Source organism: Chrysemys picta, chromosome 21 (assembly GCF_011386835.1).
Source record: "Chrysemys picta bellii isolate R12L10 chromosome 21, ASM1138683v2, whole genome shotgun sequence".
Taxonomy (NCBI): domain Eukaryota; kingdom Metazoa; phylum Chordata; order Testudines; family Emydidae; genus Chrysemys; species Chrysemys picta.
Window position 1 is genome coordinate 1,743,188 of NC_088811.1, and position 12,859 is coordinate 1,756,046.

General features: G+C 46.3%; 1 protein-coding gene across 7 annotated transcripts in view; it reads left to right on the top strand.

The window, feature by feature from the left end:
* The window catches only part of ACOT7 (acyl-CoA thioesterase 7), a 103,738-nt gene that overhangs the window by 16,012 nt on the left and 74,867 nt on the right, over nt 1-12,859 (top strand). For all 7 annotated transcript variants that reach the window (XM_008173705.3, XM_065575318.1, XM_042859124.2 and 4 more), the window contains exons 2-3: nt 1,726-1,843; nt 9,490-9,646. In XM_008173705.3, coding sequence (XP_008171927.2) covers nt 1,726-1,843; nt 9,490-9,646 — 275 coding nt within the window. The remainder of the gene's footprint in view (nt 1-1,725; nt 1,844-9,489; nt 9,647-12,859) is intronic.

The window sequence follows — 12,859 nt, forward strand, 5'->3', positions numbered from 1 at the left end:
GCTCGCTCCTGGGTGCTATGGCAGCTCCTCCTGCCCCTCTGGGTCCTGCTCTCCCCTTTGCCCGTCTCCGGCCAGCAGGAGCGGAGTCCCCACAGTATTTCCATAGTGGGGGGGTCTAGCGTCCTCTATCCCTGAGTCTGCCGCCCCGGTGCAGAGACAGCATTGGTGAGAGGAGCAGTCTGAGACCTCACGAAGGTGAGCGTTCAGCTGGGGTTTGAAGAGAGTGATGGCACAGGGAGCCAGGGAGGCTGCTCCGTTACCCATAACTCTGCAGGGGATGCCACATTTGACTTCATTCTGGCTTATGGTGAGAGACCATCACCCCTCTTCCTGCCTGGAACGAGGTTGAATTGTTGATTCATCACATCTGCCGTGTGTGTGGGTGTCAAACTTCCTAACTATCCCTGTGTTTGACACTCTGTCTCTAACATGGCTTTGTGGTTTGGTAACCATGGTTATGGTAAGGGAGGGGAAAAGATATGGTTACCATGGATTTTACTTTGCAGTGTTTTAAATTTAGCAGGGATGGGCACAGCAGTTGTGATCCCTCACAGCACTGTTGCCATCTGGATTGCAGGAGTACAGGGGCAATTATGTTGACCACTCTCTGGAATTCTCCTCCCTGGGAGGATGTGGAGGAGTGGGGCTTTCTTGTTACGTAGTGACATTCTGGGTGGCTTTCATGAAATGCGTGGTCTGTCTCAAAGCCGTGATGGAAAAAGCCCTTAGCTAAGTTGGGGTTGCAAAGACTTGAATCGTCATTGTGAAACCTATAGGTGACTTTCTACAGGGGACACACTCTCAGAATTCCCCACTGCTGGCAGTGACCCCCTCAGCTTGTTGAGCTCTGCTGTCCCGCCTTGTTATGGAGGGCGAGGCCAAGTCGTGGTAGGATGTGGTGCTGACAATGCTTTTGGTCCCCTCTGCTCACAATTAAGCCATTTTTGACACCACTTGGTGGGGGCGAGGTGGCTGTTCCTGCTGACCATTGTCGTCTTTGGGCCACGCTCCTAGTGTGGACAGATGGTCTTTCAGGGAGGCCTGTTGACGACTGTGTACCTGACCTGTAGGCTTTGCCGGAGGCTACTTGTCCTGTTAGCGATGCTATTTTTGAGGGATCTTGCTTTCTCTGAACAGTCTGTCGGGAATCATGTAGAAGCCGAAACGAACTCCCCCCGACTCTTGGGAAGGGAGCATGGTCAATTGGGGAGTGGGAGGTAAGCCATCTGGGTGCTCTTACTTCTGTCACTAACTGGTATGGGGGTAGGCCCCTGTGGGCCCTGGGCCTCATTAACCCTGCTGCGAAATGGGGATTGTGCTGAATGAGCATGCCTGTTTAATTACCATTTGTAAAGCACTTCAAGATCCTCTGACAAATGGGGTTGGGGTGAGGAGGGCTGGATGTTGGCCCCTTTCACCAGCACTACATTAGTTGTAAAAGAAGCAGGAAGAGAAATTAACAGGAAGCTCTGTTGGCCTGCCCCATCCACTGCATTCTGAATTGCTGCCTTCAGTCCTATTGTCTCCGGTTAGATTGTGCTCACTTCAGGGGCTGGCTTGCTGCACTTCTCTTGCTGGGGAAGGCACCGAGTTGGACGGGAAGTGAAGGGATTAGCTGTGCTGTGATATTCTTCAGGCTGGCTGACTCTCCAGCAACTCTCTAGGCAAGGGGGGTGGGATAAGAATTGAAGTTTGAGATATTAAATCTTTCCTCGTCCATTGCAGGATAATGCGTCCGGATGATGCAAACATCGCAGGGAACGTCCATGGCGGGACCATCCTGAAAATGATCGAGGAGGCAGGTGCCATCATCAGCACCCGGCATTGCAATTCCCAGTCAGGGGTACGTACTGTTGGGGCCGGAGCATGTCCATTCCCGCTGCAGCTGTTGACACAGGGTCAAATGCCCAACCCCATGTTATTTACTACCAACTTGGAAGGGACCCAATCGAGTCTGTCCATGTTTCATTGAAAATCACAAGAAGAGAACTGCAAGGATGGGAGAAAATCATGGCAGCAACCGACATTAGTGTCCCCATCTCACATAGCGTGTGTGCCTTTTCCATTCCTGTGGTTGTTCTCTGTAAATGACGTTTGTACGTGGTTGATGTTGTACAGGATGTTTACTGTGGCTGTGTTGCTGTTGGAACCTTCACCTTTGCATTTCCGGCTTCTCTTCACTTAGTCATGCAGTCTTAGCTCCAGTTTCTTGCATGATCAGTCCCAGGGCAGTAAATGTGAGTGAAGAACCTGGCCCTTAACTCTGTGTACAATACATAGACAGGTGTCTGATCGGGTATCTCGGTGTCATTTTCTTTAGAAATGCCATCTAGTGGAAAACACTGGGAAATTTCAGATGTCAGCACTTTCTATTGGCATGCTAGGGGTGAAAGTAGCAATTTCCTTCCTCTCTTTCCATTTCATTTAAAAATGAATGGCCCTGTGTTCCTTGTAGTTCGGAAGACCTAAAACTTGCGAGTGGCTGGGAGTACACTTGGTTAGTGAGTTACCTCCCAAGCTTTGAGATTTCTTGGAGAGAGAAGCACTGTACTTCTCTCACACTCAGCCTCTTCTCTTCCCCTTTTCCCCCCACTTTGGAAACAGAAGTTCTGTCTCTATTTAACAGAGCACTGATATGCCCAAAGCCAGACTGGACTGATGCCTTCCAAGACTTGCAGCTTATCTGTGATCTTTCTATTGATATTCCAAAAGGGCCTGTCTTCTGAGGTCCTTAAAGGGCTGTCTTGGACTTCAAGGTACCTTTTGTCACCTTTCAAACTTGGACTATTCAAAGGTGGGTGTTGGGGAAATAAGCCATTGGAATGTAGTGTATGTTTGAGCAGTGTTGTGTCGGATTTAGTACATTCCTATTCTTTTAAATTGCTGTTAGCAGAGATGTTTCCATAACTTGTTACAGAGTGCACGTGGTCTGCTGTCCTTTGCATAATATCTGTCAGGGATGGAGAATCTGCCATGACCCCTTGGGAAATCGTTCCAGTGGTCAACCACTCATCATTAAAAATGTACAACTTATTTCTAGTTTGAATTTGTCTAGCTTCTACTTCCAACCAGTGGTTTGTTAGACTTTTCTCTGCTAGATTGAAGAGCCAATCATTAAATATTTGTTTCCTATGTAGGTACATCATGTTATCCCTTAACTGTCTCTGTTAAGTTAAATAGATTGAGCTCCATGAGTCTGTCAATATAAGGGCAGGTTTTCTAATCCTTTAATCATTCTCGTGGCTCTTCTCTGAAACGGTCTCCAATTTATCAACATCCTTCCTGAACTGTGGGCACCAGAACTGGACATAGGATTCCAGCAGCGGTCAGACAAGTGCTGAATACAGAGGTAAAATAACCTCCCTACTCCTACTTTAGATTCTGCTGTTTATGCATTCCAGGATCACATTAGTTCTTGTAGCCACAGCATCACACTGGGAGCTCATGTTCAGCTGATTATCTACCACAATCCCCAAATCTTTTTCCATCACTGCTTCCCGGGATAGAGTCCCCTATCCTGTCTGTATGGCTTGCATTCTGTTTCTCTAGCGGTATACATTTACATTTAGCTGTATTAAAGTGCATGGTTTGCTTGTGCCTGGTTTACCATGCAATGCAGATCGTTCTGAGTCAGTGACCCGTTCTCTTCATTATTTACCAGTCCCCCAATTTTTATGTTGTTTGCAAGCTTTATCAGTGATCTTGGGTTTTCTTCCAGGTCATTGATACAAATGTTAAGTAGTGTAGGGCCAAGAACCAATCCCTGTGGGACCCCACTGGAAACATGCCCATTCAATGATGATTCCCCATTGACAGTTACATCATTAACACCTATCCGTGAGCCAATTGTTAATTCATTTAACGTGCGCCCTGTTCACTTTATATCATTGTAGTTTTTAATCAAAATGTCCTGGTACTAAGTCAAATACCTTACAGAAGTTTGGTACATCAACACTATTACCTTATCTACCAAACTTATAATTGCATCAGAAAAATATATCAAGCTAGTGTGACATGGTCTATTTTCTATAAGTCTATGTTGATTTAAATTAATTACATTAGGTTAACTTCCTTCAGTTTAGCTTAATTGACATTCAGAGTCAGGGCCGCCGGGGGGGGGCGGCAAGTGGGGCAATTTGCCCCGGGCCCCACAGGGGCCCCGCGAGCCCTGGCCGAGAATCCTTTCCCTGGCTATTCACCCGGCGGCAGGGGACCCTTCGGTGCTGCCGAAGACGCGGAGCGACTGAAGGACCTGCCGCCTCCGCGGACTCGGAGCGCCGCCCGGTGAGTACGAGCGCCGCAGCGGGTGGCTCCTTTTTTTTATGTCCGCTTCCCCGCTTTGCCCCAGGCCCCCTGAATCCTCTGGGCGGCCCTGTTCAGAGTCAATTGAAAGCTAAACGGAATTAGGGTGTTTACATGGGTTTATTGTGGTTTGTTATCTACTTCAAATTTGTATTTTTAGTTAGTTCTGAGTAACGTTCCTGGCTGTCTCTCTGTATAGAGACATGCCTGAGATGTTGTCATAACTCTGCCTATCTTTGTGTTACAATATCCTCTCTACAGGTTCCTAGTCACTCTCAAATACAATATATACTATATCCTTCAACAATCTTTGCCCACCTATAGTGTCTTGTAGCATTGATCACTAGTGTGTATACCAGAGGCCATAAGTCACTTCTATGAAAAGCAATAACTACAAGTTTAAGAGGCCTATCAGCGACTGAGGGAAACACTGTCTGGAATTACCAGCTAGAGACTTCCTGTGGGTGTTGCTGATTATTTGTCTCTGACTTTAACTGAAGCAGTCGCATCTTAGCCACCTTATGTAAATGAATGACTTCAGCTAGCTACTTCAGGTCAGGTCCTTCTCGGCCTGTGAATGCAGTCCTCGCAGGATGGGGCTCTAGTCCTGATTGTGGCCTGTAGAGACTAATAAAGTGCAAACAAGTAAACCTACAAATGGTAACAAAATACATGATTACAAACAAGCATCCAGAAACCCTTCTCAGCCCCAGCAAAGCCTCCTTTGGAAACATCTACCTAATGTCTCCCCAGCCTTCACTTAGTGCACCAGCCCCAGAGCGTTTTAGGCAGGGCAGAGGGAGAAGGGGCTCCTTGCAGCATGTCCTAATCACCAAATCTTGGCTCTGGCGACTCCAGGCAGAAGGCAGGTTCAGGAACTGCAGACCCCTTAACCTGGAGCTGTTTGGCTAGATGCCAATGGAGCAGCCTGCCCCATGGGGCTTAATTCTGCAATCTAATCCGTGGGGGCGGATCTTTGCACTGCTGTTGACTTCCTGGGGGCTCCAGGTGGGCACGAGTCTACCTGGATGACTCCAATTATAGGCTCAGAGTCTGACTGCACGCCCCTCTTCTGTTTAAACATGGGAGCGATGCAGCTCCTAGGGTGCATCTGAATGGGGCCCCTTTTTCTGAAAGACGTACAGCAACTTGATCTGCCCCCTGCCCTTCCGAAATACCTCTCCTCTGGAGACAGCTAGCTTCTATAGGAATACGGATCCTGCATAGCACCTCACAGGTTGTGTTTCATCTTGGTAGACTTCAAAGCAACTTTCCTCTAATGAGATGAAGATTTCAGATAAGCTGTTTGACATACAGCCCAGTTCTACAATAGGAAGGTGGAAGAAGAAACTAGAGATGATTAAACTGATCAGTTTGAACTTTGCTGATGAGGGAACGTTGAGTGACTGGCTTTGTTGCTAGCATTTTTCCAATTAGCTGTTGGTATATTGAACTTCCATAAACTGGTGACATAATGTCATTTTAAGACTCTGCCACTTTCCTCAAAAGTGGCCTCAAGTATTTGGATTTTTGTTTTTGCAGGGAGGGGGTGTAGTCAGACATAGTGTGTCTGTGGTAAAACCCTGAATATTTTTTAAGTTGCTGATTTAAGTGAGCCTTTTCCAAACTCGTGCTTTCTAGGATGGTCTGATTCAAACCTGATTGGATTAACCTGTTGGTCAGGAGGTCTGCCTTGCGCCTGATTTGTCTGAAGGCTTTGGAAGGAGATGCTGCAGGGGAAGTTTGCAAACTGTAAGAATCAAGGGTAAGGCCAAGAAGCCTTTTTAGTCAACACCTGAGAGATTCTGGAATCTCAGTCTCCAAGACTGATCTCCTTGCGGAGAGCAAGTCACAACATGGAACGAGCCATGCCAGCCTGTGACCCATCTCTCCCTGCACCGGAAGGATGCACTCTAGCAAGAAGCACTGTGCCAGCAGAACATCAGCATCTCACTCCTTGGCTTCAGTTCTATCTCCCACTCTGTGTGTCCAGGAACCTGCGAGAGCTGAAGAGGCTGAACTCTGTTATCTTCTGTATCTTTTCCCCCTTGTCCCTTCCAGACGCTAGAAGTAAAAGGTGGTGTGCATGCCTGTGTGTGACGCCATTCTCAAAATCCACACCTGAAAGTGTGTCCAGGTTTTAAACAGCCCTAAATATTGTCTCATAAAGGAACTTATTAAAGTGTGTGCTGTGTCTAAATGTCCTGAGACTTGAGGTTATCTGCTAAACGAGTTGTCAAACTTCTTCTTATCAGGCATGTTCTGTTGGTCTATATTATAATATTGGGGGGCGGGGGGGGGGAGTGAATAGGAGGGCAGTGTTAGCCATCACGCAAAATGAAGTCTAAAGAAAGCTTCATAATTCTTTGGTGTTGTGGGTCAGACATTAGAGGGTTTGGTTTCAGGGTTAAGATTTTTAACCCTTCAGATTATATATTTGGTAACATTCTTTAGTTGGGCGCTATAACCAAATAGTCAGCAACCACAGAAGACTCCTTCCTGGAATTTATATAAGGATTGATGACTTTTAGCATTAATTTGGCTTAGTTCTGATACTGGAGTGGAATTAACTTGGTGATTTGATAGTTGTATTGCTTTATACTTTGTTTAATATTAGAGATGCTTCATGTCATTTATTTATTTTTTTTTATTAAAAGTGACATTAACTCACATTTTTTTCATTAAGCAACATTGGTCTGTCACCTTTGCCCTAAAAGCCTGACCAGCTCCCCCTGACTGGTCTCTTGCTCCCACAGACAGCTGGCCAGGCATGCACAGAGCAGGCTGCCTTAGCAGTGGGCTTGGAGAATCTCAGAAATCAGAGTGGCACTGAATGAACGCTGGCTGAGATGGGTTAGACAGAGGACTGGCAGGGTTTGATATAAATGTCAGTTTCAGCCCACACACACTGAAATGGATGAAAAAATTCACTGGGAACAATCAGCACAAATGCAGCCTCCGTCATGGGGGAGCCCCCTACAGCTCTGTTGTCAGGCTGGGAACCCTCTGCAGCGAGCTCTGCCTAACCTCAGCTCTGACCCCCCCCCCCTTCATTTTTTGCAACTGTAAAAAAATTTTATATTGGAAAAATTAAAATCAATTGCGTGCCCCTTCCTCCCTCCCCCAAAAGGGGGTTCTGCTGAGCCTAGTTATACAGCACTAACGGGCCGCTCGGCCTGTTGCTGAACCTGTTTAACGCAGGTGCTGGTGGGATCTAGTGGAGCATGAGTCTTTCTCTCACGAGGGATGGAGGCCTGCATTTGGAGCCAGGCTGCTGTATACAAATGACACTGATAATTTAAGTGCAGACAAAACTGCTGTGTAGGAATGAAGGTCTTGGATGATTTAGTTGGGGATTGGTCCTGCTTTGAGCAGGGGGTTGTTGGACTAGATGACCTCTTGAGGTCCCTTCCAACCCTGATAGTCTGTCTCCTTACCACAAGGCAGGACAGGCTCTGAGGTAGGCAATAGGAATTATCTAATAACTCCTAGGTGACTGAGCTTGCTTTTGGAGGTGGAGATAATTTGGTTTCACAATTCTACAATCCAGACTTTCAAAAGCATCCACTGACTTTGGGTGCCTTAATCTTAGGATACCCCTTTTGAGACCTAGGATCAGCACCTCTAGAAGTCAGAGCATCCACAATTCCAGCTGGGGTCCATGTTAGCTGCAGGCTTGCAGCACCTCTGAAAAATGAGTCTCCATTTTAGCACCCACAGTCAGTGGCTGTTTCTTAGAGTTTGGCCAAATAAAAATATTGTCAATCCTACAAAATCCTTTTCCTTTACTGAGTTGCCAGCAGGTGGCACTGCAGCCCCTCACTTTGCTCATGGAATAGGGCTTTTTGAGCAAAACCGGAGCAATGAATTCCGTTCCTCTCTCTACATGTGCGTACTCCAGGAAGGCTCTTGAGACTGGATAAATGGCTTATTGTATAAATTGTGGCAACTTAAACACCCTGAATAGTAAAGCAAAATGACTCTTCTCTGTTCCCCTGGCTGGCTCGATGGGGGTAGGCTTCTGTGTTCCTCTGTCTCGCTAAGCAGCTTGATTTCCCTGGCTTGTTTCGTTTCCATGTTCTGGGTTCAGAAAAACCCCTTCTAGCCCAATACAAATCACAAGAGTTTAAGTGTATTTACAGCAGCCAGCTCTCTGGTAAATGTAGCATGCAGACATCCTCTCTTGTACATGTGTTTAACACTTAAGTTACATTGGGCACCTGTTCCCACCATTAGTTTTCTCTTATAGAAGTATTGAGAACTCAGTGGCAAAACAAAACCTGAGTTGTGTGCACAGAGTCCACAAATTTTATTTAATCTCTTCATTCAGCAGCCACCAAATTCAGTCCAGCTGTAAATCTTAGTTCAAAGCTAGTTCTGAGCCAGAATTTAAAAAACAAAACAAAAAAACAAACCCAACACCCCAAAAAACAATCCCCCTAACTAAACAAGAAATGTTTGGCAGAGTCCCAGGACAGCACATATTTTGATGTTTGTGTTTAATGAGTGAAAGGATTAACCTAAGTCAAATATTTCTACTGGACTGAGAGATCATTTGCCAAGATTTAACCAGGACTGATTTTATATTTTGGCTTCAAGTATCAGGGGGTAGCCGTGTTAGTCTGTATCTACAAAAACAACAAGGAGTCTGGTGGCACCTTAAAGACTAACAGATTTATTTGGGCATAAGCTTTCGTGAGTAAAAACCTCACTTCTTCGGATGCATCTGTTAGTCTTTAAGGTGCCACCAGACTCCTTGTTGTTTTTGTATATTTTGGCTGTGTTCTAAAGAGTTGGAATATGCCAGGACCAAGATAATGAGGGGAGATTAGATTAAATGAGTCTGGAATGTAGGTGGTGTCCCTCTCATAGTGGGAAGTCTGGCTCAATTAAACAGTGGATCTCTTGCCCCCACTCCAAATTTCAATACTGGTTCAGTCTGCATTGATGAAGCGCAGAGAGCCCTTAGCAGCACTGTGGATGGTGCAGACTTTGTAAAGAGCTCCTAGTTAGTTGTTGTCCTAACTTAATATGGTGTGTCGTGTGACAAGCTTCTGCCTTTCAGAGGTATTCCAAGCTCTTATTCTGCCATTGGGCCTAGCTGGTGTTGAGAGTACACAGTTCTGTTACGACTCTGGGTTTGGTGCACTGGACACTGTCTAACCATGATTTGTCTGCAATTTGTAGGAGCACTGTGTAGCTGCGCTGGCCCGTGTGGAGCGTACAGACTTCCTCTCGCCCATGTGCATTGGCGAAGTGGCTCACGTGAGTGCGGAAATCACTTACACCTCCAAACATTCCGTGGAAGTTCAAGTCAACGTGCTGTCTGAAAACATCCTCACAGGTAACTCCTGATGCTGCCATGCTCCGTTTGCTTCTGGCTTTCCCAGGGAACAAACAAACTTCCCCAAAGCAAAGCAGATTAATTGGCAGGAGTGTTGCTCTTGCCTTATGGGGCCCTAAGAGCCTGATTTCCAGCTCTGTATTGAGGGATCGTTGAAAAATCTCTCCTCAGTTTCACATTTGGAAAGCCAATTAAAAACGATGGGTGCTCTCCAGATCTTTGTCTGTCCACCAATCAGCAACTGAATACTGGATGGCTGTGTGGGCTTTCCATCTGTCTGACAACATCCTTCTCTGATAATATGTTGTCGCTGGTAGTAATCTACCAGTCCCCGTCAGGTGGTATGGGCTCTCCCTTGCTGCGCTCGGAACACTGTGGTGAGATGCGAAACGCCAGACCCACGCAGCTCACCTTGGGGAGGGGATCCTGGAGCAAGGGGAACCGAGGTGATGAATCTGGAGACTAATAGGCAAAGGCTGAATGGCCTGGTAAGGAAGGTCTTGGACAGTAATGAACAGCTAAGTTAACTTTCTCTAACCGGGATCGCGCCTCTGGAGAAGTCTAGCAGGATGGCTTGTGGCAGTCTGTGCGTGGGCGCTCTGGGAAAGGTGAACTCCCCTTTCGGAGATGAGGGCCAATATGCAGTAGCTGCCTCCTGATTTGCCTCTACCTGGAATCTGTGCAGTGATAACTACAGAGCTGGTTTCCAGGTGGCTGGGCCAGTTCAGCGAAGAGTGAAAGGGCAGTTTTGACTTGTTTGGAGTTTCTGGACAACACCCAGGCAGACTCTTGCTAGGATCTGTGTAACCCTCATGTCATCGCTACGAGTTCTGCACTGAGGCCTCCTGAGCAGTTCCCAGAACTCGCCAGTCAGGGTTTCCTGGGTGCTTCAGTCCGTATTTGCAGGAGGGGAGCAATCACATAACCCCCGTTCTTCCTCCGTTGAGTGCTCCCAGCACTCTGGCAGTAGCACCGAGCTATTCCCAAGGTGACAGGTTTTCCCTTTACGTATGGCCAGCGTGGAATCTGTGTGGGCTGTGAAGCAATTTAAATAGGGGTCTGTGGCAAGCTCCCTATTCCCATTGGTGGCTTCCCTTCCTCCTCTCCCTGGCTCTCTCTGATCTCCTTACAGGGTGTGGAAATGTGTGTAAAAGGTTCTGATAAGGACCTGCCTACACTATGCACCTCAGGAGGTTTGGTAAATATGTCGTTGTCCTCTGACTTAGTTACAACATGATGCCAAGCAGTAGCATAGCTGGAACCTTAACCATGTCTTGTAGCCATGCTAACGTCTTGGAACTATCCAAGGTTCCAGCGATAACTTTTGCCATTGCCTCTGCAATCTCCTCAAGTTTCAGATTGAAGATACTTGAGCTAACAAAGGCATATTTTGTGTGAGCAATCCTAGTGGTAGACTAGCCCCAAGACAGAATGACTTCTATGTTCTTGTGCGAGGGTAGTCCATGGGGAAAGCTCTGTAACCAGTATTAAGTTTTTCTGGCTCACGTTTTCCTGGGAAAGGCTCCAACCTATCTTCAGAGGTACGGAAGAACTAGGATGTAGCATGACAGCAGCAGCATGCTGTAGGGTCATCCTGAGTCTATTCTTGTTAGCTAGGTTGCCAGTAATACTGACGCAATCTAAGGCTATAGCTAGCAGATGACTAGATAAAAGCCTAGAAGACCGGGTGGTTTGCAGTCTTGTAACTATGTAGGTCCCAGGATATTAGAGACACAACGGCTAGACCTGGGACCTGAAGAAGAGCTCTGGGTAGCTCAAGAGCTTCTCTCTTTCGCCAACAAAAGTTGTCCAATAAAAGCTATTACTTCACCCCCCTCCCCCGTCTCTAGAAGGCAGGGTGGCAGCTCTGCTGTGATGTCAGCATTATACTTCTGCATGATAACTAAGACTTAGTGCTGTGTCTATGAAGAAAGATGTGCCATGCAAGTCAGGCCCCTTTGGTTGTGTGTGCTTCCGTGTGTAGGCTGTGAAGTAACCGAATACGTGATTATACAACTGTAAGGAGAATGATACGGTTGTACAAATGGGCTTTGCAGTGAGAGTTACTCTGGCAGAACATGCTGGCCATGTGGCACAAATAACATGGCTGATGAAGTCAGCTTGGGACTTCAAGCTAGAGCAGAGTGGGAGGGGAGCAGTGCTTTACAACACACTGAACTCTGAAGAAAGCCTTCTTTTGCTGTAAAAGTGATTGGAGTGTCTCTTTGTTGTCTTCTCCCTCTTGCCTGGTTCAGGTGTGGTGATCTCTCGGGTTTTGAATACCTGTTGCTTGCTTTTTTTTCCTGGTAGTAAGAATTTTCTCCTCATTGGTGGAGAAGGAAACGTTCCTTGTTTCTCTTTCTAAGCCTGCCTGACTTGCAGTAGGGGCATAGTGGGGGGTGATACCTTTGCCTTACGAGTCTCTTTAGCTCTGACAAGTTTTGCTTGAAGTCCTTTAAATGTAGTTTGGTGATACATAAACACGGATTGCTAGATGCTCTTTATGTAACCATTCGGGAAGTACGCATTCAGGCTAAGCCAAGTGTGTGAACATCAGACACGCTTTCTGAGCTGTTAAAATTATCAGAACTCCACTTGGCTCTAGTTGCAGTTGTTTTCTCAGTGCAGTGAAGGTTTAAATGCATAGTCACAAACGAAGACTGCAGTTAAATGTGGTGCTATGATTTTCTTTAAAATATACTCTGTTCCTTTGAAGAAAGCAGCCCTGCATTGTGGTATGCTCTTAGTGTTCAACTTGTGTGTCTAATTAGAACTCTTGAGTGTTGACAGCATATGCAGTAAATATTTAGTTTTACATTTTAATAGCGATGAGAGGAGGATGGGCAGGAAAAAATTACTGCCATCTTATGCTGTGTGTTAATGACAGTGTGATTTCTCACCACCTCTAAGTTGCCCTGGCATCTGATCTGCTATCTGCATCAGCATGTTTGGTCTGCACTAGGTTTGGAGTACGTACCACGTCTCCTCTTTGTGTTGCACTCAGTGCTCTTGGATTCTAATACCTGTGTGTGTGCTAGGTTTTGGAACTCGAACCATCGCTGTATGTTGATTTAAATTTGCAGCAGGGTTGTTCTGATCCATTAGAAGAAATACTAATTCTACAGACTCGGCTGCAGCATCAGGCTTTAGTTAATCAGGATGGTGTCTGTAGTTTAACAGGATGAACCATTGGCTCTGGTTTGAGCTGAATAT